Consider the following 26,130-nt stretch of genomic DNA (forward strand, 5'->3'; position numbering starts at 1 on the left):
ACGTGGATTTGCATGCATTTTTAAATTCTACAGCTCCTGGCCTAAGCACACGTCTAGGTTCGTTGTATATCTATGTTGTTTAAACATTAACCCAATGAGAAGTACAGATGTCATACAGAAATACAGATGTGGTCCAAAGGAGAAATTGTCTGGACTGTGCTCAGATGTGTTAGTTGGTCTGATTGATCCTGGATTCCACAGCCACATGCTTGGTGTCTGAACTGGAACTCAACTCTTTGAGTTCACTGTTTTGATGTACTAGTTGCCATAAAATACGTATTTTTTTGTTTTCAATGTTGTTTCCAAAACTCTGATCCAGTGAGCAATCTCGTTTTGCTGGGCTCCTGTTAAGTGACTTCAGAGAGAATGTTTTCATCATAACCTAGTGGTACTGAAGTACGAATATGCTTCTGTGAGTCCCCAAATGGTGTAAATGATGTTGGATCTGCCGGCAGTTTCTGGGTGTGCGCCGGGATCGTGTCTCATGAAGCCGAAGAATGGACACACAGACCAGGGAGAGGCAAAACGTTGTAAAGGAAGATAGTTTGTTAGAGGCAGGAGAAGAGGTTGCAGCTGTCGAGCAGGAGGGGGTACCCGAAACTGGGAAGTCCGCTAGCTAAGGCAGAAGCTCTTACTTTTATACCTTCCCTTGCCTGTTTGGGGAGGAGGCTGGAGCCTTCTAATGGAATTCATCTATCAGGTTTGTCCTGTTTGCCCATCCTGAAGGGATTAACGAAATAACCCATTCCTGTCTATCAGATCTGCTCCTTTGTCTGGTCGGAAGGGATTTGAGATAATTTATTAACCTCAAGACATGGTCTCATATCTTTGTCCTGGAGTGAAGGAGACATTCCAGAACATGGAGTTTCAGGATATGGCTGCTTTTTGTTTATTCCACCAGGGACCCCCTTGTGTACCTAGCAACATGTTACCTAACCTGTCTCAGTACCATGCTAAGGTCTGGCTGCCTGCTGCTTGGGAAAGAAAAGCAGGTTTATTCAGAATGCTGGCATTTAGGCAGGATGGAGGACTCCTGTACAAAGGCCATCTCCGCGTTTCTAGACCAGTCAGAAGGTTTTATGGCACACAAGAAGAGAAACAAAGAAAAGGGGCGGTGGGTCAGCAAGGTCTGAGGGCTGACATGCTTCCTGGGGTCTGGTCCGTTTTAAGACAATGTTATCTCAGGACTCCGGACTCGGCCACTGCGGCCTGGGGCTTTATACATCATCAGTAAAAACTGCAAGGATGTTGCGAAATAGATTCCGGTGTCCAAGCACCTGAGGATTAAGAAATTGCTCTTTTCAAGTTAGGATTCTGTTGATTAAGTGGATTAACGAGATGTGTGTAGATTTAGGAAAGGGAACAAAACAGAGTTTTTAAGTCAATTTGTGAGGGGAGAAACAAAGAGAAAACAACTGAATATGAGGGTGGATCTAACTGGAAACTACTAGCTAAGTCTAACTACAAGTGGCTAGAAAGCAAGCTATGAAGTGAATCAAACTGCAAGCTAGCTAAGTCTAACTGCCTTATGGATTCCCCGAATTTCACCCTTATACTAGGACAGATTGTCCCTCTAAAGACAACATGGAGGGCTGGTTCATTCATCTTAATTATTATTATTTTTAAATCCAAATTGCTGTTCTGAATAAAATAGATGTAACCAAATGTGCTCAATTTGTGTTTCAGCCCAGAGAAGCAGGCTGACTCTGCTGTTGAATTGAGCTGAAACCCAGAAATGAAAAGCTGGGAACTGAGAATCTGTCACCCTACTGGGGAAATAGAAATCTTATTTCTTTTTCAGATGACAGATGCCATTCTGACCTTTCATTACTGATTGCAAGCCTTTTGAATGTAAAGCATTCTCTTTTGTTCTGATTTCCTGGCAACTGTTTAATCATGTTCTATTCATAGAAATAACAGTAGAATTCTTTTGTATCAAATAAGATAATGTTCCAAGAAATCAAGTTCTGGAAACAAATAATTGAGTTGTAAGACTCCCACCAATAGTGAAATCCTAAAGTGTGTTGAAAGCTACATGTGTGGGTATAGAATAGGGGACAGAGAGGGCATTTATCCTTTTACAAACATTTCCAAATAAATTTACCCTCACCCCAAGTTCCAATCATCAATAAAATGAAAATCCTAATTTTAACAGCACAATGGAAAGACTTCGAAGAGGGAAACTGACATTTACTGAGTATCTTTCACATACATTATTTTATCTGACCCCTACAATAACCCTATATTGTAGGTTTCATTAACTCCATTTTAGGGACAGGGAAACTGAGGCGAGAGAAGAGAAATAATTGCCCAAGATGGCCTGGCCAATAAGTTGCTGGACTCTTACTCTTCCGTGGCCCTGTTCTGCTTTCCAAAACAATTCATTTGCCACAAGTCCAATGTCCCAACAGCTGCCTGCCCAGCTGGTCCTCGGTAGCTTCAGGTCAACCAGCCATTGCTGAGACATCCCAAGGGGCTCAAGGCTGCAGAACTGTCCTCGAGGCAAGGTGTTTAGCCACTCATTACAAAGTTAATGCAACCTGGTCTTATTCCACCTGGTCTACCTCCTCCCAGGAGGTACTTCAGGTATCTTGCAAGTCCCTTGAGCTTAAGGAACATGGAAGGGGTACAGCTGCTTTTATTTCTCTCTCTTTTTTTTTTTTAAATAAAATCAATGCACATATGATGTAAAAAAAATAGTCAATACAGAAAAGTGCAGAGAAGAGTAAAAAATTAGAAATCGTGAGACATGGAGCCATTGATAATATCTTGGGAAAACACCCTTGTGGGCATTTGTATGATCATAAATACACAAATACATAAATACAGATAAGCAGATCAACATGAAAAGGGTCTTCCTTTACACGATGCTCCATAACCTAATTATTTTCACTCAGAAACAGAAAATGAAGATCCCAATCTTCATTCTCAATGTTGTATGGAATTACACTGTATGTATTTCCATCATCTACTCAATCAATTTCTGACTATATAAATCATCTGTGTTTACTATTATAAACAACAGTAGAACCAATACGCTTGATCATATATCATTTTTATTGTTTTGGGGCACTTCTTTGATTTTTCTTCTTAAGCACTGACTTCCGCAAGTAGAGAGTTAATCAAAGATCTAAAGCCTTTTCTTTCTTTTCTTTTTCTTTCATTGCTATAAAAGTCTGGTAAACAAAAACAGCTGTCTCCAAATGGCCAGAGGGAGACAGCTTTTCTTTTCTTTCTTGGGTTTTCTTCTAGACAAGGTTCTTCTTCCATCCTTTGCCTTCACATGTTGCCTGCTTTCATACTTGTGATATATCCCTTTTTATTTTGCTCACGATAATCTATATAGCTCTGAAAAAACTTTCTTCATGGACTCTTCCTATCGTATCCCAAATTTGTGCTTCTTCTCCAAGCTCTAGAGGCTGGGGTAATGCAATTCTGTCCAATTTTTTTTATATATCCTGAGGGTGCTGCATGGAGGAGAAGGACTCATGCATGTATAAGGCATGTGAAGCCTAGACCCCACAGTAATAATTATTACCGGCAAAATCTACCAATGGATGCTCAAATGAGTGTGAGAAAGCCTGAGGAGAAACCAAATATTTGCATATCTCAAGGTATCCCTTAAGATATTTATTAATTATAAATTTTACAGTAGAGAAACCCAGCAGACACCACCTTAACCAAGTAATCAAGGATAATTATCACCAGGAATGAGACATTGACATCATGTTAGCCCCAGATATACGTGCTGAGAAGGTCACATCATTCTGTGGTATCCCTGCCCCAAAATCCGTAACCTCAGTCTAATAGTGAGAAACATCTAACAAAACCCAATCGACCTATTCTACAATGTAACTGACTGGTATTCTTTAAAAATGGCAAAGTCACCAAACACAAAGAAAGTCTGAGGAAGTATCACAGATTGGGGGAGACTAACAAGACCTGGCCATTAAATGCAATGGGAGTTCCACATTTGTGGAAGACCTGGTGAAATTCGAATTAGGCCTGTCGTTTAATTAATAGTAATTAATAGCACTAATAGTAACGTTCATAGTACCGATATTAATTTCATGCTTTTAATCCCAAAAGCCATGCTTTCACGATGGCTATGTAATATGTTAATATTAACATCTAGGGCAGCTGAAAAATGGGCACTTTCTTTGCAACTTTTCTGTAAGCCAAAATGCATTTCAAAAGAAAAGGTTTTTTAAAAATACAGTTGTATATGTCAGTGAAGTAGAAAGTCACCTAGCTACCGTGGTCTGAGAGACATAGCTAGGCATGCCCTGACTTCAACACTTTCCTCTCCAGCCTGTCAAGACGTCTGAAATTCCACCATTCAAAATGCTTTCCTTTCAATTAAGGTTTTCTGTTCCCACAGATCCAAATAGTCATGCAACAGATATTTATTGAGCACTTTCTATGTTCAGGCACCTGCTAGGTACTAGGGATAAGTAGTGAGTAAGAAAAGATTTCTGTTTCCCTGTGGAGCTTATATTCAGCCATTAGAATCTTCATATGAACTAGCTGGTTTGCTCCTTTTCCTACAGCAGCCACAAATCTGGATACTAAGGAGGGTAAACTTGAATAAGTGAAAGAGGGGAGGCTAGGCTGCCAGCATGGAGCAGATGCCATTTGGAGAAGGCAGGCCTGTATAGGGGCTTCCAGAACTTACAAGATCTGAGCATGACACTGAGACGACTGGGTAGGGCCCTAGGAAGCAATACAGGCCCAACTCTGGGTGTGAAGCCCGGCTAAGAGTTGAATGCATATGAGGGCTGAATTGAACCTGAAATAATAATAAAAGCCAACATCTACATAGCAGCACTATGTAGCAGGTACAGGCAAAACTCATTTTATTGTTTGATTACACTTCACAGGTGTTGTGGTTTCTTTTTACAAACTGAAGGCAACACCTCCACTAGATGCTGGCTTTATTACAGAGGGCTGGAGCCAAACCTGCAGTCTCTCTGAAGTATGCTTGTACTGTTCTCATGAATTTCTGTGTAATGACTCAGTTGACCCTCACAGCAACCCTATGAAGTAAGGTACTATTGTTAACCCCCTTTACAAATGAAGAAATGGCGGCACTGAGAGTTTAAGCAACTTGCCCAAGGTTCCATGGCTGGAATGTGGTGGAGCCCAGGGCCGTTTGGCTCCTGTGCACCTAACACCCATGCTCTAACGCTTCTCCCAGAGCTAAGGGAGAATACCTTGGCACAGGGAAGGGAGCAGAGTGCCATTGAGCCAGGACCAAGGCCATCTCTGGGGCTAAAAAAGCAAAAAAACTGAATCATGTTTTGTATGAATGCCTGCTATATGTTAGGCACAACACCAAGTGCTTTCCATATATTAGACATGTAACATTCATACTTCTGAGGTATTATCACTCCCATTTTACAGATGAGGAAACTGAGGCTTAGAGAGGTTAAGTATTTTACCCAAGGTAACATAATTCTAGTAACAGGTGAAGCCAGGATTTAGCTGATTTGTGGAAAGCTTTAGATTTGGCTGCCATCAGTCTCACCCTTGGCGAAGCACTAAATAAGGTCTCTCTCTCTCTCTCTCTCTCTCTCTCTCTCTCTCTCTCTCCCCTCTCCTCTCCCTCTCTCCCTTTCTCTCACACACTAAGGTTAATTATTTAATATATAATATATATCTTGAGTATGGCATTTTGCAGCACTGAGCTTTAAACAGCGCATGTTTAAATACATTTAATCCAATGAATATTTCAAGGAAATGAATTTCCACAGAGTGAGAGAATGCTCAGGTTTCCCAACACATCATAACACCTCTGAATCAGCTGAGGAAATAATTTGCACACTCTGCAGTAGGTTGAGAACCTACTTTTAGGCCTTTTTCAGACTTTTAGAGCTGACTGACTTGACTCCCTGGTGCTAACTAGCGAAAATGCTGCCACTGAGAAGAATTAAGGTACCGCCTAGTGGTTGAAGATATGAATGCAAGGAGAGAGGATGGCCAACAACTACAGGCAACATACAGGTTTGGGTTTTTTGGAGGGGGTGCCCTGGAAATGTGTGTTGTGTGTACAATATAGACATATTTGTTTATTTTATGTATTAAATACACATTGTCATTTTTATGGGGATGAGAGTGGGGTGGGGATAAGAATGGGTGAAAATTATGGGGACACACCCACACGCTCCTATCTGGATCCTGTAACACTTCAGTGAGGTGTTGAAATGACTGTGTTTGTTGAAGTTTTAGTTTGAGACCATAGAACTCCATGGTATTAATAGCCTTTTAAGATTTCCAATCCATGACAGTAGTAATAATAGCTGCCATCAACTGAAGGCTTATGGCTGTGACCGTGTGTGTAATTTCATGAGGGACATCGGTAGGGATTTTTTTCTTTTTTGTATTGTCTTTGTTTAGTTTAGGTATTAGGATAATACTAGCTTTATGAGATGAAGTGGAAACTTCTCTTTTTTCTAGAAGAGATTATGTACTATTAATGTTATTTCTTCTTCAAACATTTGGTAGAATTCTCCACTGAAACCATTTGGGCCTAGAGAGTACTTCTTTTTTATTATTATTATTATTAGTTTCAGGTGCACAAGACAAAGTAATACTTAGACGTTTATCATTTATATTCCTCACACTGTGTGGACCCCCCTCCCCCCATCCACTATCCCTCTGACATCGCACCCAGCCATTACATTTCCACTGTCTCTATTCCTAATGCTGTACTCCGCTTCTCATAAGTATATACATACATATATATACATGTACATATAAAATTATAGTTGGCATTCATTATTGTTCAGCTTCAGGTGTACAGTGCAGTGATCAGGCATCTACATCATCCCTGAGGTGGTCTCCCAAATGAGATTACTTCTTTAGTTTTAAAATAAACTCAATTTCCTTACTAGTTGTAAAGCTATTCAGATGGTCTATTTCATGTTAGAAGAGTTATGCATTTTTTTAATTGTCCATTTCATCTAAGTGGTCTTATTTATGTAGAGTTGTTTGTAGTAGTCCTTTATTATCCTTTGGATGTCTGCAGAGTCTATAGTGATAGCCCCCGTTCATTTCTGATATTGGTAATTTGTGTCTCCTCTCTTTTCTTTCTTTGTCAGTTTTTTTTTCTAGAGGTTTGTTTATTTTATTGATCTTTCCAAAAAACCAGCAGTTTGCTCCATTGACTTGCTCTATTTTTTTTTTAATTTCATTGATTTCCGCTCTTATCTTTATTATTTCCTTCTACTTGTTTTGTTCTTCTTTGTTCTTCTTTCTCTAGGTCCTTGAGGTGGGAGCTTACATTATTTATTTGAGGCTTTTTCCTCTTTGCTAATGTAGGCATTTAGTCCTGTCAGCTTTAGCTGTGTTTTATATGTTTTATTTTCATTTTCATTCCACTCTATGTTTTTTTTCTTTTAAATTTCATTGGGGAATATTGGGGAACAGTGTGTTTCTCCAGGGCCCATCAGCTCCAAGTCATTGTCCTTCAATCTAGTTGTGGAGGGCGCAGCTCAGCTCCAAGTCTAGTCGCCGTTTTCAATCTTTAGTTGCAAGGGGGCACAGCCCACCATCCCATGTGGGAAGAGAACCTGCAACCCTGTTGTTTAGAGCTCGCACTCTAACAAACTGAGCCATCCAGCCTCCCCTCAGTGTATTTTCTTTTTTTGTTTCCCTTGAGACTTCCTCTGTGACCCGTTGATTATCTAGATGTGTATCACTTAATTTTCAAGTGTTTGGAGATTTCCCTCTTATCTCTCAGTTACTGACTTCTAGTTTGATGTAATTGTTATCAGAGAACACAGCATTATTTCTAATTCTTTTAATTTTTTTGTTTTAAATTTTTGTTCTATGACCCAAGATATATTCTATCTTGGTATATGTTCTGTGGGCATTTGGTAGGAATGTGCATTCTGGTAATGTTTGGTGGAATGGGCTATAGATGTTGATTAGATCCTGTTTGTGGATGGTGGTATTGACTTCAGAGTTCTTCTGTCCTTGCTGACTTTCTGTCTAGTTTTTTCATCAATTGTTGGAAGAGGGGGAATGAAGTCTTCGACTACAATCGAATTTTCTATTTAACCAAAGGAGTCATGAATTTAAACAGGTGATAAAGCATGATATCAGGAAGTGAGTACCATGGACACTATTAAGAGATACTACCTGTACTCGTCAAGATTCTTTACGAAATAGAACCAATATAAAGAGATTTATTATGAGGAATGAACCTATGCATTAATGGAGGCTGAGAAGTCCCATGATCTGCTATCTGTAAGCTAGAGACCCAGGAAAGCCAGTGGAGTAATTCAATTCAAATCCATAGTAGGCCTGAGAACTAGGGGAGCCACTGGCCTAAGTCTCACTCCAGGGGCAAAAGAAGATCAATGTCCCAGCTCAAACAGTCAGGCAGAGAGTAAATTCTCCCTTTTCCACCTTTTTTCTTTCTATTCAGGCCCTCAATAGATTAGACGATGCCCGCCCACATTGCAGAGGGCAATCTGCTTTACTCAATCCAATTCAAATGCTAATCTCATCTGGAAACACCAGTACAGACACCCCCAGAAATAATGTTTAGACAAAACACTGAGGGCACCTCATGATCCCACCCAGTTGACACATAAAATTAACCATCACACTATCCAATACCCTGAAAGTTACGGGAACTCCAGTGGCCACATACAAAGATGATTTGTCAGCTTCAATGAATCTATCCAAAGGGGCAGTGTGTTCTCTGGCCTGTCCAGAGTCAAGTTGCAAGTTGTCAGACATAGTTTGGTGATGGTGTTATCTAAAGTGCAAAGGAGATGCCCAGGGGTGGGGAGAAAGGGAGACACATGCTGCCAACCATGGCCCAGGTTACATGTCTTGCTTGGCTGTGTTTTCCTTCAGGGTCCCTTAGCATACAGGGTCGTCAAGTTCAGTTCATTTGAGGAAAAGATCTTCCACTCCACATGTTTGTTAACGGCTCAAGAAACAAAGCATAGTAGAAATAGCAGGGAGATAGGAAATTTCGAATGTTGAAAACTGTATTTAACCTTTCCTAAAGGAACATTAAAGATACTTTAATACTTGGGTTGGGGGAACCCCAGTGTGTGAAAAAAGAAACAGCAATTGCTGACAGAGTCATTTTCCACTGAAGGAACCATGCCAGAATCAATTTCTAATAGGAGGGAAGGGTAATGAGAGTGCATTGTGGATTATAGTCACGTCCTACGTCTCAAAAAGCTTCTGAGACTGTAAATTACCCTGACCTTAAAGAAAATGTTCACACTAAGGCTTTGGTTTTTATGAACATTCCACCTGGACAGTCTGACCTGGCTTTAGATAAAATAAGAAATGAGCCAAGAAACCAGCTGAGCGACACACAGTCAAGGGTCAGGCATGGTTGATGATTGAGTCATCAGTAATGGAAGACCAGCTAGAAATCTTTACATGGGCTTTGTACTGGGTCCTCTTCCAGAAGGCCAGGCCCCAGTGATTTGTACCAGTTTCCAGCCCATTCTCTAGCCCACTTCTTCCTGGCCCTTTTATTAAACATTTACTGCTGAATTAGGTGCAATAGAGGGATACAATATAGGAAGGGAAGGGAACTAACATTTACTGAGTGGTCATTGGCCATTGAGTGTTTCGGAGCCTAATTAACTTAACATTATCCTTTCAACAGGTAGGGCTGTTACCTTACAACATCAACCTGTGTGTGAGGCCCAGCTCTACCACATATTGTGACCTTGAGAAAGTTATTTTAACTTTGTGACCACCAGCTTTCTCATCTGTAAGATGGAAATACTTTCAGGATTGCTGAATGAAGCACCAAACTCTGACACATGGCTAACTGTTGTTACTATCAGCATCAGCTGAAATCTGGCCATTCTCAAGTGTCACCTATCCAAGAAGCCTTCTACAATCGCCTAAAGCTGATGGTATCCCATCTTCCTCCTCTTGTCTTTGGTTTTCTTACTGGAGCTCAACACAGGCAGTGAAGGCTGTTGGAAAGCAGGAATATTCACTGCATCCCTAGCAGCACCTAACAATGGCTTGCACACAGTGGGTCATCTATAAAAGGTCATTGAATTGCAATAGCCGAAACGGGATTTTTCACGGCAAACTATCCATTTAGTACCCTAAATTTGCTAGTTAGTGGTCTGAACTGCCTTTTCTCAACAAAGAAAGAGATGTTTTATATTGACAACAGAGTCCCACAAGCAAGATTTGGGTTCTACATTTAGCATATTATACAACTCATGACCAAATAACCCTTAAAGATGCTCTTAAGAAATGGGCCATGCTGGTGACTGACACGCTGCCTTTCAATAAACCCAACACAGCTATTTCCCCCTTTAATTATTGATTCATGGGTTAAGGCTAGATAACACAGATGGATTGCATTTAGAGGCATGTGATAGGAAAATCATCTGTTTTTAAATTCCCACATCTCATTCAGTGAGGGAAAACGTTCTCGTTATGGGAGGTTCAAAAGAACTGAAGTGTTTTGAAGGAACAGCAGATTCACTTCCTAGTTTGAATTCACTCCATGGGAAGGGAAAAAGTACTGCTAATGTTATTTAAACTATTTCTTTATTTCTGAGCTCCAATAGCGGAATTTGTATAAATCTCTATGTGTGATGCGATTCCACTCTCATCACAGGCTAAGGAACCCACCCTGTCTTAGCTCATCGGTAAATCCTACTCTGGGTTGTGTTGTACACACTAGCTTTTCAGCAAACTGCAAATGCCAGTGGTAAGGGGTGAGAACAGGGGAATATATTTGATCAGTGGAAAATGTTTTAAGCTGACTTAAGTGCTCTCTTTCCTGTAATCTTCACTGTTGAAAGATGTAGCTAAATTTCTGGTCTTTCTGCCTTCTCCTCTAATGCCGAATGCAAGACTGATGTTTCTCCTTATCCGGGGCTCTTAAGTGGCAGTGTGCAGCTTGTATATCTCTTTGGTATCATGCGGATGCTCTCTTATTATCGGCCCCAGCTCCCTATGGAATCATGGCCTTCCAGATCCAGGGTCCAGCGGGAGGGGCCTCTGTGTATGCACTGCTGACACCTGCAGACTGACCGCTACTGCACTGTGTCCTTCATTCTTCACTTGTTTAGCCATGTGGCTACAAGCCACGAAAATCTGTAGCTAGCCCCCAGCCCTTTTTACTGCAATTGGAATTTACAGTGCATGCAGTCTTTCTGGGTTTTTTGTTTGTTTGTTTGTTTGTTGATGATGATGAAACAAGCAAAATAATTTTATAAAGTCTCTTCAAAGAGTAATCACCCTGGATATATTTGTGAGGATAATGTGTTTTTTTATTATATTATTATCATAAACTCAGCATCTTTAGGATAGAAACGGAGTCTTTTTTTCTCTAGCTCTATTACTTTACATGATTCCTAGCACATAATAGGTCCTCAGGAAATGTTATTGAATTTAATTGTATTGTATATATTATCGGCTTGGTGCTGGGTTTTCAACATGAGTTCTATGAAGTCTTAAAATTGTATGAAAAAGTATATGTGTATGTACCTTTTTCCCCCCTCAGGAGAAGATCCTGCTGTTATCTGGGAATACTGGTAACTGACCTTTCCCTCATATTCTTATCCAGATGTGGGAGGAAGCAGTGGTGGAGAGAATGGAGGGAGAACTTGCGACAGATGATTGAACAGAGTCTGTGGGAGAGTCAAGACGGAGAGCTGCTGGGAGAAAATAGGTGCATGAAAAAACACAGGGGGGTGCGGGGGCAACCAGTTGGCTCAGTGGTTGGAGCGTGGTTCTCATAACACCAAGGTCACTGGTTCAATTCCCACATGGGCTGGTGAGAGGCAATGGCTTGAGTTTGGAGCTGAGCTGCTGGTGAGTGGTCAGTTTGCTCAGTGGTTGGAGAGAGGTTCCCATAACACCAGGGTCACCAGTTCGATTCCCACATGGGCCAGTGAGCTACATCCTCTACAACTAGATTGAAAACAACGACTTGACTTGGAGCTGATGGGTCCTGGAAAAACACACTGTTCCGCAATATTCCCCAATTAAAAAAAAATTAAAAGAAAAAACATGGGGAAAATTCTTGCCAAATATGTCAAAATTGTATCCTGCCACATTACCCATAGATGGGTTCAATTTTAAGGGGCACTGAGAAAGGGTCTGTCTCTTCTCCTTTAAAAGTGTAGCTTTGGTGTATGCTAGTATTCTGTTATGCAGCTCCTTGCCAATTCAGCCTAGACCTCCTTATTCTAAATCAGAAAAGCTCATCACCATGATTGTCTTTCATGCTCAGAATGCCTTATTATTAAGACCCAATTATAAACTCCCTAGAGGGTCTTGGTTTCTGGTAATAGCAGGCGAGGTAATTCAGATGAACACACTTGCTGAAAACAACAAAAAACACTGCTAAATTAGATTTCAAACAAACACCACTACATTAAAATAATCAAAGATCTGAAAGAACTTTTTGGTCAATATCTGGATGAAAGTCCTCTGTGGAAGTGGTAAGAAGACCATTGGATGATCAGAAACCCTAGGGGCACCTGTCAGTAATGCTATGGTCACTGGGGACTAGATGAGCACAAGTTAAGGCCGGGCGTCCACTGAAAATGAAATCTTATGGGATACCTTCCCCGAATTAATACGCATGGAGATTAAGGATAAACCAGATCTAACTCTGCCTCCCTTACCCCTCAACCTCAAGGGACTGCAGGAAGGCCTGCCTTGGCAATGAGCAAGGCAGGAGAATTAAAAAGAAAAGGAACAAAATGTCTTTGAGAAATCGTGGCCACAGACCACCACCCTCTTGTGGGTTTGTACTGTGGGTACACTGAGCCTGGGTGGGCTCGAGATTTTTAAGCCATCAATTTGGTGTGACAAGATCTCAATTGTTATTGCTCCCAGATGCCTGGCAAACCAACACAAAGCCTCTCTGAAGGGGGACACATCCAAACTAGGCTTAGGAGTATCCCCATAAATAATTTAAGAACAGTGGCCAGTCCTCCAATCAAAGATACTCAAGCACTGAGGGAACAAGAACCAGCAAAATAATAGAAGAAATAGACTCATACAGACTTCAGCTGTTAGACCCAGGTCTAAAAATAATTTTGCTTATATGTTTATGGAAATAAATGACAACCTTGAAAATAACTATAAGGAAACAATGAAAAGTTACATGCCATATCTGAAAAAGAACCAAACTAAAAATAAAAAAATAAAATTAAAAACTCAATGATCATATTTGCAATATATTGACACTATCAGGGAGAAATAATGAACTGGAAGGTGGGGCAGGTAACTTATATATTATAGGATGCAATGCTCAGAAAATGAAAAACTACACATGGTATGTAGGAGATGGGGAGAATATGGTACAAAGTTCTAACATTGGCATGTCAGGAAGAGACAAAAGAGAATAGGATAGAACTGATGAAATTTTTTTAGAACTGATGAAATACACCTATTCACAGATTTAAGAAACTCTGAGTTCAAAGCAGAATAGAATGTAACCGATGCCTAGACAACTCATAATGAAATTGCAGAAAACCAAGACGTAGAGAAAATTTTAACACAGCCAGAGGAAAAAGGATTGTCTTCGAAGGAGCAATGGACGATGGACTTTTGATTCAAAAATGAATTTGGCCTCTTAGTCTGTGGTCCCCTATAAAATTCTGGACACTCTGGGAGACGCTTGGAAAACCCATGTTGATTGACTGCACTTTAAAGTGATGGGCTAGGTGATGAGTTCATCAGACCAATGTTTGAGAAAGTTATAGAACAAGCCTTGTATAGAATACAGAGTTGGTGGAAAAGGGAGGAGGGAGTACCTGAGAGGTTGGAAGTGGCCGCCAAACACCATCCAGGCCTACCTTATAATTTTCCCTACGATGAATACAGCTTGTTGGTGGAAAATACCTGCTTTCTCCTGCCATCGGTTCCCCATACAGTGATGCAGTAAGGACCAGTTCCTTATCCTTACCTTACAGGCACCTAATGTTACCTTACCTCACATTATTTAATAATGCTAAAGTACCTGCATTCATCAATCAGAAAAGATTCCCATCACAGGCCAGATACTAGCTGTTGTACAAGATCAGGGTCCTGGAGGCCCCCTGTGGTGTAAGTTTCTGTCCCTTAATGGTTAGAATTTGGAGAAGCCCACAGGAGGGACCTGATCAGCTAGGGTGGTGGAGACATTCAAGGCAGCAGGCTACTGTGTTTCCCCGAAAATAAGACCTAGCCGGACAACCAGCTCTAATGCATCTTTTGGAAAAATTAATATAAGACCCGGTATTATATATTTTATATTATATTATATTATATTATTATATTATATCATATTATGTACCTGGTCTTATAGTATAGTAAAATAAGACTGGGTCTTATATTAATTTTTGCTCCAAAAGACGAAAGAGCTGATGGTCCGGCTAGGTCTTATTTTCGGGGAAACACGGTATCTAGCCATTGGTATTTTAATCCACATCCTTGTGGTACTAACACAGCCAGCTGACGCTGAGCCCTACTGACAGCCATTCTACCAGGTTCCTTAGTGGCTCTCATCCTTCCTCTGCTCCCTGGTCACTGCCTCACCTTTCTTCCTTGCAAACTTAAACCTTCCAATAAAGCTGCTTCCTTGTCTAGTTGTACCAGGAATATGCCTTAACAAAAAGCCATAGGACAACTTTTTTTCTCAAAACCTGGCTCCTAGTTTCCCTGGAACACTCAGACGGGCATTACATATTCTCTTTTGGCAAACTGTTCGTTCCTAGATATGACTGTATCATTTTGTTGCACCATAAATGGGCATTATAAAATGAAAATCCACATTGATGCAGAAAATAAGAAATATATCTTGCTTTTATAGTTAGATTCAAAATAGGCTTCCTTCAAAGGACAAGCTCCTTTGCTACGTTTTATATTTGGGTAAAATAATTTGTTTTCTGTATTACACAGTATAAGTTTATAATAGAAAAGTTAGACAATACAAATAAACAAAAGCACCTGTAACCTCCTTCCACGTCCCTCGGATATTGACTTTCCCTATATATGTAGGTACGTGTGTGTGTCTGATCCAATTAACATTTACTTTATACAGAAACATCTTCAGGACAGAGTTATATCTACATTCACTGTCAATGTCAGATGCACCAAGGTATGGCCATATTTTGCAAAAGAAACAATTTATTCTTCCTAGAGACAATACCTTTATTGGATTCTAGTGAATGAATCCAGCATTATCAATGTGAAGTTGCTTTGACATCAAATGAAAAACCTTGTAGGACTGTATGTAGCTCAATGTGATTTCGATTATCGTTTTCAGTTACAAAAACATATCATAAGTTCAGAGCCCAAGGACTTCATTTTTAAACCTTGGGGCTTGAACCACATTTGAATTCAAATTCAGTAATGCCCTTAGATCAACTTGAGCTGACAAATTCTTTAGAAGAAAGTAGAATAGGGCAATTTGGTGGAAATTATACTGTGCAGTGCCTTGTCACTCCAGATATTTCACTTTTACATTAAATTTTTTTCAATTAATTTAAAGGTAACTGCTATATGCCAGATATCCAGGCTATTTGTCATTATTATTCATTTATTTATAGGCAGCACTGTCATTTACAGGGACATAATTCTTGAGGAAACATAATTGCTCTAAACCTATCAACTTGCTTATGTAAAGTTGTAGGTAAAACTTTGCAAAATCTTTTCTCTGGAAAGAAAGTTAAGCGTTGGCTGCCAGAGAATTTTCACCAGGGACCTCATATACTATGCACACTTGGTCCTCTACTCCTGATCCCCTCACCCCCCTCCCCCGGGGTTCTTTGCCCTGAGGGCCAGGGCCTCAGGTTTGTACAGTATATTTCCAAGCATAACGAAGCCTGAACAAAAATTGGCTGATGTAAGGTTGCTTCCAGAGTAAAACAGCACTGCACACTGTGAAATATGCAGGAAGAACTGTATATTCACATGAGTGAAGTAAAAACAAATGTCTATGAACACATCTTGTATTCATAGGAAACATAATTAACAAGAACATAGAATCACAGACTCCACAGTCTAAAGAAGCTTGGAATAGAAGGGACTTTAGAGTTTATTTTGTCCAACATTATTTTGTAGGGTAATGAAACTGAGACCCAGACAGTTCACTGCACAAGACAACCCCCGGGGCAGAGAAATCTGCAGAGACTGCTGGTCATGATTTGCCATGGGTCGTCTTAGCACCCCACGTGTGAAGAGCCAGGTAGAATGTCTGGGTGCATGGAACACTATAGAGGTCCCTAAATCACATGTTTCATAATTCCTATCTGTGATATCACCTCCTTCATTCAAAGCTCACTTTAAACTCTGACTCCTCTAAAAATGTTTATTAAAACAACACGAAGTTAATGCAATTTCCCAAAAGGTAAAATTATACCCACACCAAAAACATGACTAAAAATCTGGATTTTTATGCTTTCTGGTAAACAAAAGCAAACATACCTTCCATCCCGAATCCACATCAAATTCACATGGAGTAAATTTGTGTGAACCAATTTTAAATTCTTAGGTGGTAATCATATGAAGTGCATAGCACATTGTAGTCGCTCAATGCTTTTGCAATCAGTCAAAGCTTTTGCCTCTACGTGCCGGGTAACCACAAGCTTCATTATTCTTTGAAGACAGTTCAATGGTTCTCCAATTTTATTTAGTCTGCTGATGTTTGGTATGTGATTATGTGGTTAAAATCCTCGCTTTCATTCACTGCAAGCAGAAATCTAGCTGATAACCGTAATATTTCCTTTAATGGGGAATGTAACTGACATGCAATGATGAATCAGTAATGGAGCATAAAGATTACCCTAGTTAACATTCTTCAGTGGTTCCCTTCAGGATAAAGTCCAGACACCTTAAACCGGCAATCGTAGACATTCAGGAGCTGAGCTTCATCTGTCTTTCCAGTTCTGTTTCTCAATCCTCCCCAACCTGTTCTCTGGCCCAGGCATGCTGAACTACTTTTAGTTTCCTGGAAAAACCAAACTCTCACTTCCCTTCTCCTGGACTACCCTGTGTATACCCTCTGATGTTTGTCCGGTTAGTTCCTACTCACACTGTAAAGGTCCATTTAGTCGTGCATGTCCATTTGGAGGGTTACTGTCATGAAGTAGGTAATGTCAACTGCACCCTAAATATGAGAACAATCGATCAACTTCCAGTGAGACATCAACATTTGCCTTTTCATAACTAATCTTCTGGTAAAATAGTGACCACCTCCACGTTATCATCCAATCATTTCTTAATCCCTTGCAAACCGGCTGCCCCTGGCATTACTCAACTGAAAATGTTTTGAAGACTACTGTTTTCGTAACCATTTAATTCATTGGCAATGTTTTCTTTTTATTCTCAAATACCAAGCCTCCTTAACTTCTCCAAAGTCATCTAGACTTCTAGTCACCCTACTCTGTCCTTCCTTTTCTTTCTGCAGCATACAGTTTTCCTAGATGTCGTACTCTAATTGTTCCCCCTCTGTGTCATTTACTGGCTCCACTTCTTCCTCTAATTAAAGACATTCCTCTGGGTTCATTAGATTCAAGGCATTAGCATTAGGCTATTGGGATGCCTCCCAATCCTTTCACTCACAAAAACTCAAATCATTTGTGTATCCTGTTGATTCTAGCTTCTCAATGAAAGAGGATGAACTCACAATCCAGTAAAAAGAGCATTAGTTTTCAAGATAAACTTGGGTTCAGATCTGAAGTCCATCACTCCTTGAGCAGTGTGGCATGGAGCATATTAGTTAATCCATTTGGGTCTCAGTTTCTCATCTATAAGTTGGAGAAAATGCCTATATTTTGGTATTACAATCTAAACTGCAGCATACAAAGTGCTTCTGGGTGCCAATGCTGGGTACATAGTGGGCACTCAATAAAATTATTCATTATTACTGTTATTTCCACACCCACTTCCCCAAAACCTGTAAAGTATCTCACTGTCCCAATCCATTTCTTCATACACATCTATAAAAGGCATATCTTATGGGATCGGATATGAACCAGCTTCTTTTCTGGCCCAGTGTTTCCCAATTGCTTACTGAATCAAAGCCCAGTTCCTCCCTATTTAAAAATCTTTTAAGTTTTAGCCCCATCCTTCCTCTCCAGCCTTCTCCCTCACCACCCTTCTCAATGAATATAGCCAAATTCAGTATGTAATGGTTTAAAGAATGAATTTATAGTACGGAATGTTACTCAGTACAGAACTGCAGAACTGAATGTTACTTAACTGTAGTGGAAAAAATGACAAAATATATAGTCAAGGTGAGTGTGATACTTGATTGCTCAGCCCCTCATCAATACCAGCTAGGTAAATCCTTGCGTACCTAGTGGAATACAAGAATTTGAGTTTTCTCAACTGAGTTCCTTGAGAATACAGATGATCTATCACTTTATTTTGTAGTATTTGGTACTGTGCAAAGTCTGAAGATATTTATTCAAGTGTAAGAGTATCCATGAATCAGAAATACTGGAAGCTCCACTTCAAGCAAATTAGGTATAGTTCATATTTGTAAAATTTTCGACTCTTGTGATCCTCAAAAGCATAAGCAAAGTATTCAATTAGTCTCAATTTACATATCATAACATCACACTGCTGGCACTAAAATCCAGTTCCAGACCCACTCTTCTTTCTACTATTGAATATGACAGAAAATCCAAATGGTACAAAAGGGAAGGGTCTTTAGAAATTATTCAACCTAATTTTTTTTTTTTAATGAGGAAAACTGAAGCCCACGAAGAGGTCATCTTAGCAGCAGATCCTAAAAGATCCTAAAAGCCAAATTACCTGATTCAGAGTCCATGTGTTCCTCTGAATGTCACTTTCAATACACATATTTTTATTTTTATTCATTTATTTTTGCATTTCTGAAAATCTAGAGGTCTAAGAAAACCTCCAAGGCTTCCCTCAGGCCAGAGGTACTCGTTTATATGTGGTCAGAGGACACGTTTTATTTGGCCCATGGTATTTAAAAAAAGAAGAAAAGCAGAAATGGAAGGTGAAGGGTGGTTGGCAGTGGTGCAGGTCTTTATTCTAGAGTCCAGCTACCTTAATGAAGAGATATTTGATGCAGTGCAAAGAGCACAGGGCTTTGAGGACAAACGGGTCTGGGATCAGATACTGACTCTGCTGCGTAATATGCAGCCTTGGCCAGGGAACTTCTTTGAGCCTTAGTTTCCTCATCAGTAAAATGGAGATAATTTAGATTTCATGTGGCACACAGCTGAGGATAGACACACATTTGGTGAATGAATAACACGGTCGACGCTCAATAAAAAGGTGAGCCTGTGCAGCTGGTAGTCCCATCGCCGGGCGAGCGCCAGAACGGAAGGCTCTTCACGTCCCTCTGACCTGAGGCCTGAGGCTCCGCCTGGCGTCCCGCTCAAATCTTTCCAGCCTCCATCAGTGCCAGCCAGGTCCCGGGCCCGCAGAGAACTCTCTGGGCCTCTATCTCTGGCCCGTCAGAATCCTGTGGGCTTAGAGCCTTGCCTCGCCTGCATCTCTCTCCCCCTCCCTCTTCTCGGTCCGAGCCCGACAGCGCTTCTCAGCCTCTGGGACACAGCTCCACTATGAGGGGAGCTTCCCCTGCCATTAGCGTCCAGCAGGGATGAAGCATTTCGTCTTTCCCATTTTTTTTCTTTTTATTTTTTTTCCTTTTTTTTTTTTTCCTTTTTTTTTTTTTTTTTTTACGTATCTCGGCTTTCAAGCTCCCTTCCAGGCTCAGCAGCACCGGGCCACGGCCCTTGATGGGCGAGGCCACACCTCCCTGCTCACGCGGCCACAGGAGGGCTGCGTTGCCTAGGAAACTGGGGAGGGGCTTGGGCCGCTTGAGGCCCACGCCTGGTTTGCGCAGGCGCTCGCGCTGGTCCCCTATATCGCGAGAATTGCCACACGGAAGTTCCACGTCAGTCAGTCGGCGGGTCAGCGGGTCGGTGGGTCTTTTCGGGGGTTGTGTTGCCGGTTTCAAGCGAGGGCGGACGGCCTGGGACCGACGGAGACATGGTAGGTCCAGACCCTGCGGGAGGGAGCAAGGCCCCCTCGGCCGAGGCCCGTTCCTGGGGCTCCTGGCCTTGGGGCCGCCGCCTCGGGCCTTGCGGGGTCCCGGTGCCGTTTGAGTTGTGTGGTGGAGGAGGCGGTGGGCCCCCGGAGACCCGGGTGGCCTGGGGCGGCGGTGCCTGGCGTTGAGAGGTCGCTCACTGCTCCGCGCTCGGGCCGTTGGACGGGGCTCGTGGGGTGCGCCCCGGGGTCCGTGGCGGGGGGAGTAAATCCGCGAGGCCGAGACGCACTTGGTGGGAGGCTTTGGCGAAACGCGCTCCTCCCGCCCTTGCATCGGGGACAGCTGGTCTTGGGTCCGTGTGGAACTTACTACTGGTGTAGTGTGTGCTGACCACAGCTTAGGGACGCGGGCAGAGCAGCAAGCAGGAGAGTCAGTGTGTGTGGAGTCAAGAGTGGATTAAAACTGCCTGGGGTCCTGGCTTCGGTTCCTGGGGGGGAAGCAGGGTTACAGGGTCGTTTACAGAACTGGCTGCTCTTTCGCGTTTGCACATGTAGTGGCTGCTGGAACTGTCGGTCGTAACAGCACTTGTGTCATCATCGCCCTCATCCCCAAAATGCGCTGTAATACTTTTGCGCAAGAGTGTTACAATAAGAAGAAAACAAACTACAATAATGTGAAAATGTCTTTTCTGAAAAAAAATGGGAAAAAGTCAATATTTTATATTTAACCATTTTCCTGCCCCCTTTTTTTTTTTTGGAGGTTAAAGATCTTAGGAATTAAGTCCAAGTTGTTCATCTTGCCGTTAAAAAAAACCCCTTAAAATGCAGTTTGTACGGGCTAATTGAGGCAGAGTTAGAGCTGCAGCAGAGATTGATTCCTTGGGGAAGCTGGTGCAAGTTTCGGGTACTCTCAGAAAAACGCACAGGGAAACACAGCATTACATTAATTACAAAGACACCCCCCCCTCCATGAACTTTCTGGAGTCCCCAGGTTAAGAGCGCCTGAACAAGACTTCAAGGGTCTTAGTTATACCACCTCCCATTGCTAAGGACCGGCTTCGGTCTGCGGTCTGCTGCGCTTTCAGTAACGGGCATTGTTGGAAAAGGCCTTCGGATCTGCCCAACTGAGTTTTCTTTTGCAATTTTTACGTTTAAGAGCGTATTTTTGTAATAAAATGTTTCCTTCATTCGTTAACACATTTAAAATTTTTTGTGTAAGATTCAAAATGTTAATGTCTTTGTTCACTTGTTTATCACAGGGCGTTTACTGTGTGCCTTAATTCTCACAACTGGGAAAGGGAGTTAAGTAATATTTGTGGGGTGCTTACGATGGATCAGGCACTGTTCTAACTGCTTAACACTGAATTCGTTTCTCATAATACTAAGAGGTAGATAATAGTATCATAACGTTTCCACTTATGTCAAACCTGAGAGCACTGAAGTAAACCTGTCTGTCTGCTGTTGCACATTTGAAATGAGGGTGGAACTGAAATTTGAATCCAGCATGATTCTCTAGATCTGGATTATACTGTCTGTCCATAAACCCCCATAACCCAAATACAAGCATACCTTGTTTCATTATGCTTTGTTTTATTGCACTTTGCAGATATTTTTTGTTTGTTTGTTTTTACATATTAAAGATAAAACCCTCTACCAGCAAAAAGATTACAATTTGCTAAAGGCTCAGGTGATGGTTGGCATTTTTTAGCAATGAAGTATTTTTTAACTGAGGTGTGTACGTTGTTTTTTAGATATAATGCTGTTGCACACTTAATAGACTACAGTATAGTATAAGCATAACTTTTACATGCATTTGGAAACCAAAAAATTCATGTGACTTGCTTTATTGCAATGGTCTGGAACCAGATCACAATAATATGCAGAGTACCCCTGTTTATATAAGGTGCTGTGGAGATAAAATGTGTAAGCAATGATCCTGCCCTTAGGAAGCATCTACTTTAGAAAGCAAAAAGAGAAATACACACAAATGTTAAAGGTTCAAATTAAATCTTAATTTTAACAGCATCCCATAAGAAAGGATACTTCTGGCTAGAGTAATCAGAAAGATCATGTTGGTGGCAGTAGCTTTTAAGCTGAGTCCTTAAAGTACAGCTTTTGGAAGATGGAGGGAGACGTTTAGAACTGAGGGTACAGAATGAGTACCTTAATCATCTTTGTATTTCACAGTGCCTAGTACAATGTCTCATTCAAAGTAGGCACTTAAATGTTGTGAGAACTCCGGCAAGAGCTCCTCGCTGTGCTTTTGAAACTGGGATTTGTTCTTTGGGTGTAGGTAGAAGTATACTGGGATTGCTCAGTCCCCTGATCCACCTTCTTAGTAATCAATCAGTTAAGACATTTTTATGGTAAAATGTACAGTTGATTTAAGTGTCCAATTTATTAGAGGATTTAAAATATGAGGTGGGATGGCTTATGTGAAAGCCCCACCATGGTTCCTGGCACATAATAGACACTTCATGTTTGTTGATTCTGAAGAGACCAGAAAAAGGAGTTAAAGTTTTTTTATGATAATTAATGGGGCAAAATTCAGAAATGGGTGAAGTAAAAGGTCCTGCTTCCCTGAATGAGCAAAGAACGTGAAGATGATAGTTTGAAAGTAGAAAGTTTGAGATCAGGGGGAGATATGACTGGAAACATTTTTGTGGTGATTGTAGAGAAGAGCCAGAGAACTCTGGTCTTTTAAAGTAAATTAAGAGGTATAGGTTGTTGCTAAAAGCGAGGGAGGCATGTATAGAAGAACAAGGTTAGAAGTAATCAGTGACCCACAGTTGATACAGATGCAAAAAAAATGAATAAAAGCCCTGTGAAGTGTTTGCTTTGTCTCAGGACATTATCTGTGCCGAAATTATCTACCAGTCTTCATTTTGTGTTGAAAGTATCCTTAAATTTCTCTCCCATTCATGATCATCATGGAAGATCACAAAAATAAAGATTTGACGGTAACTCAACCTGACAGATAAACTTTTAGGTTGTGTTTAAGACCTGTTGAAGGGGAAATATGTTTCAAATCAGTCTTTGTCAATTTGCTTCCAAGAGAGAATTAAGACTACTGCCCTAAGGCATCCTGTAAGTAATGAATTAACTTTTCTCCTAGAATGGTATCCTTGGGAGAATTGAGAAAATAGTTGTTTAAATCATTATCTGTTCTGTGGTTTAGATGAGAAATCCAGGTTGAAAAAGGCTGTCTTAAACTATTAGTATTTTCTGGTTTGAAAGAGTATTTTAGTTCTTGTTTAAAATTGTTCTAATTTTTATTAGGTTCCTGTAACTTACGTAAATCCGTTAAAATAATATAAACAACATTTATTTTGACTCCATAGGCCTTCATGGATGTGGATATAACCCATGTTGATCACACATTACATTGCCTAATATTTACTAATATTATTGCCAAAATCTGCTTTTCTTCAAAGAACTTAATTTTTTTTAATTGAGGTATAGTTGACATATAACATTATTAATTTCAGGTGTACAATATAATGATCCGATATTTCTATATCTTATGAAATGATCACAATAAGTCTAACATCCATCACAATGCATAGTTACAAATAATTTGTTTTTTCTTATGATGAGAACTTTTAAGATCCACTCTTAGCAACTTGCAAATATGCAACACAGTATTATTAATTATAGTCACCATGCTGTGCATTACATCCCCATGACTTATTTATTTTACAACTGGAAGTTTGTTCCCTTTGATTCCCTTCACCCATTTCATTGATCCCCCATTCTCCTCTCAGAACCACCAATACGTTCTCTATGAACAGATCTATACACTTGGTTTTTGTTGTTATTTTTGTTTTTAAGATTCCACATAGAAGTGAGATCATACAGTATTTGTCTTTTTCTGTCTGACATTTCATTTAGCGTAATGCCCTCAAGATCTATCCATGTTGTTGCAAGTGGCAAGGTTTCATTCTTTTTATGGCTGAATAATATTCCATTGTGTGTGTGTGTGTCTGTCTTCATTCATTCATTCATGGACACTTGGTTTGTTTCCATGTCTTGGCTATTGTAAATAATGCTGCTGTGAACATGGGGATGCAGATATCTTTCAGAGTTGGTGTTTTTGTTTTCTTTGGACAAATACCCAGAAGTGGAATTGCTAGATCATATGGTAGTTCTATTTTTAATTTTTTGAAGAACCTCCATACTGTTTTCCATAGTGGTTGCACCAATTTACATTCCCACCAAGAGTGCACAAGGGTTCCCTTTTCTCCACATCTTCATTTACACATTACTTCTTGTCTTTTTGGTAATAGCCATTCTAACAGGTGTGAGGTGATATTGTGGTTTTGATTTGCATTTTCCTGATGATTAATGATATTGAGTATCTTTTCATGTACTTGTTGGCCACCTGTATGTCTTTAGAAATATATCTATTCAGATCTTCTGCACATTTTTAAATTGGATTTTTTGTTTTGTTTTGCGGTTGATTAGTATGAGGTCTATGATTTACAATTATTTTCTCCCTTTCTGTAGGTTGCTTTTTCCTTTTGTTGGTGGTTGCCTTTGCTGAGTGGATGCTTTTTAATTTGATGTCGTCCCACATGTTTATTTTTGCTTTTGTTCCCTTTGCTTTTGGTGTCATTCAAAAAATCATGTCTAAGACAGATGTCAGGGTGCTTTTTTTCTACGTATCCTTCTAGGAGTTTTATGGTTTCCGGTCTTAAAGTCTTTATTCCATTTTGAGTTAATTTTTGAGTATGGTGTAAGATAGGGGTCCAGTTTCATTGTTTTATATGTAGCTGTCCAGTTTTCCCAACACCATTTATTGAAGGGACTGACCTTTCCCATTGTATATTCTTGACTCCTTTGTCATAAATTAATTGACCATATGGATGTGTGGGTTTATTTCTGGGCTCTCTATGTGTTCCATTGATCTCTGTGTCTGTTTTTATGCCAATACCATGATGTTTTGATTAATAATATTGTTTAGGGTTACTAAGACTCCATGAATAACTCTTCTTAAGAATGTTTTCTTATGTGATGCTAATGACATGGGCAGAAATTGTGATTTAGTAGATAGTTTATGTTTACTAGGTATTCTGTAAACCAACAGTTCTCAAAATATGGTCGACAATCTCCTAGGAGACTTCTATATACTCTTTCAAGAGATCCACAGATTAAATGGGAAGGATGCATAAAGCACTTGTGTTGCATACTGTTGTTTAAGTTGCTAGCTTTACTTGAAACAATGGCTGACAAACTGTGATTGTTTAGACTCGATTAATTAGCAGACATTTTCTAAAAACTGAAAGAAGTTATTTGATCGTTGACAGTATTTGTTGCTGATTATAAAATTAGAGCTTTCCAGTGAAGGTTAGAATTTTAGAAAACTTCTATCACTGACCTTAATAGATTTCTAATTAATACTTTAAAACATATGATTTGAGGTTGATGGTGATATTCATGAATGTGATTTTGATACTGTATAATGAAACCTGTCAATATTAGAAATATTTGCATAATTCAGTGAACCAACATTTTCCAAATGACCAATGCATGATATTACAAAATGAAACATGGGTGAAAGATCTATTCAAAATACAGACTAGAGGTGGGTACTAGACTTACTGGGGGGATCACTTTGTAAATTATGTAAATGTCTAACCACTATGCTGTACACTTGAAACTAATATAATGTTGAATGTCAACTGTAATTGAAAATTTATAACTTAAATAAAAATACAGAATAAACCGATGAATTTTAAGTAAGTATAAAAAGTTCATTTATGTGGTTTCAGATTTCATACTGCAACCAACCTTTAAGAAACTACCACTTGTTAAGTTTTGGTGTGATATCAAAGAATATCCATAATTACTTGAAAAAAGTATTAAAATGTTTCTAACTACATTTCTTTGTGAGGCCAGGTTTTTTTTTCATATACATCAACCAAAACAACATACCACAACATATTGCCAAAGCAGATATGAAAAACTAACTGCCTTCTGTTAAGTCAGAATTTAAAGTTTTGCAAAAATGTGAAATATTTCACTAAATTTCTTTTGAAAATTGTTATTTTTAATAAAAATATATTGAAGTTAACATGCAATGGGTTTATTTTTGTTATTTGAAAATGAATTAATATATGAGTATTTTAAGTTGTCTCAATTTTAACTTTTAAC

At 39.9% G+C, this 26,130-nt stretch overlaps 1 protein-coding gene across 1 annotated transcript in view; it reads left to right on the plus strand.

The window, feature by feature from the left end:
• Positions 1-19,851: 19,851 nt before the first annotated feature.
• The window catches only part of COPB2 (COPI coat complex subunit beta 2), a 30,322-nt gene continuing 24,043 nt past the window's right edge, over positions 19,852-26,130 (plus strand). Inside the window, exon 1 of the mRNA XM_081072780.1 lies at positions 19,852-19,983. Coding sequence (XP_080928906.1) covers positions 19,981-19,983 — 3 coding nt within the window. The 5' untranslated portion in view covers positions 19,852-19,980. The remainder of the gene's footprint in view (positions 19,984-26,130) is intronic.

Source organism: Rhinolophus hipposideros (genome assembly GCF_964194185.1).
Source record: "Rhinolophus hipposideros genome assembly, chromosome: 14".
In the NCBI taxonomy this organism is placed as follows: domain Eukaryota; kingdom Metazoa; phylum Chordata; class Mammalia; order Chiroptera; family Rhinolophidae; genus Rhinolophus; species Rhinolophus hipposideros.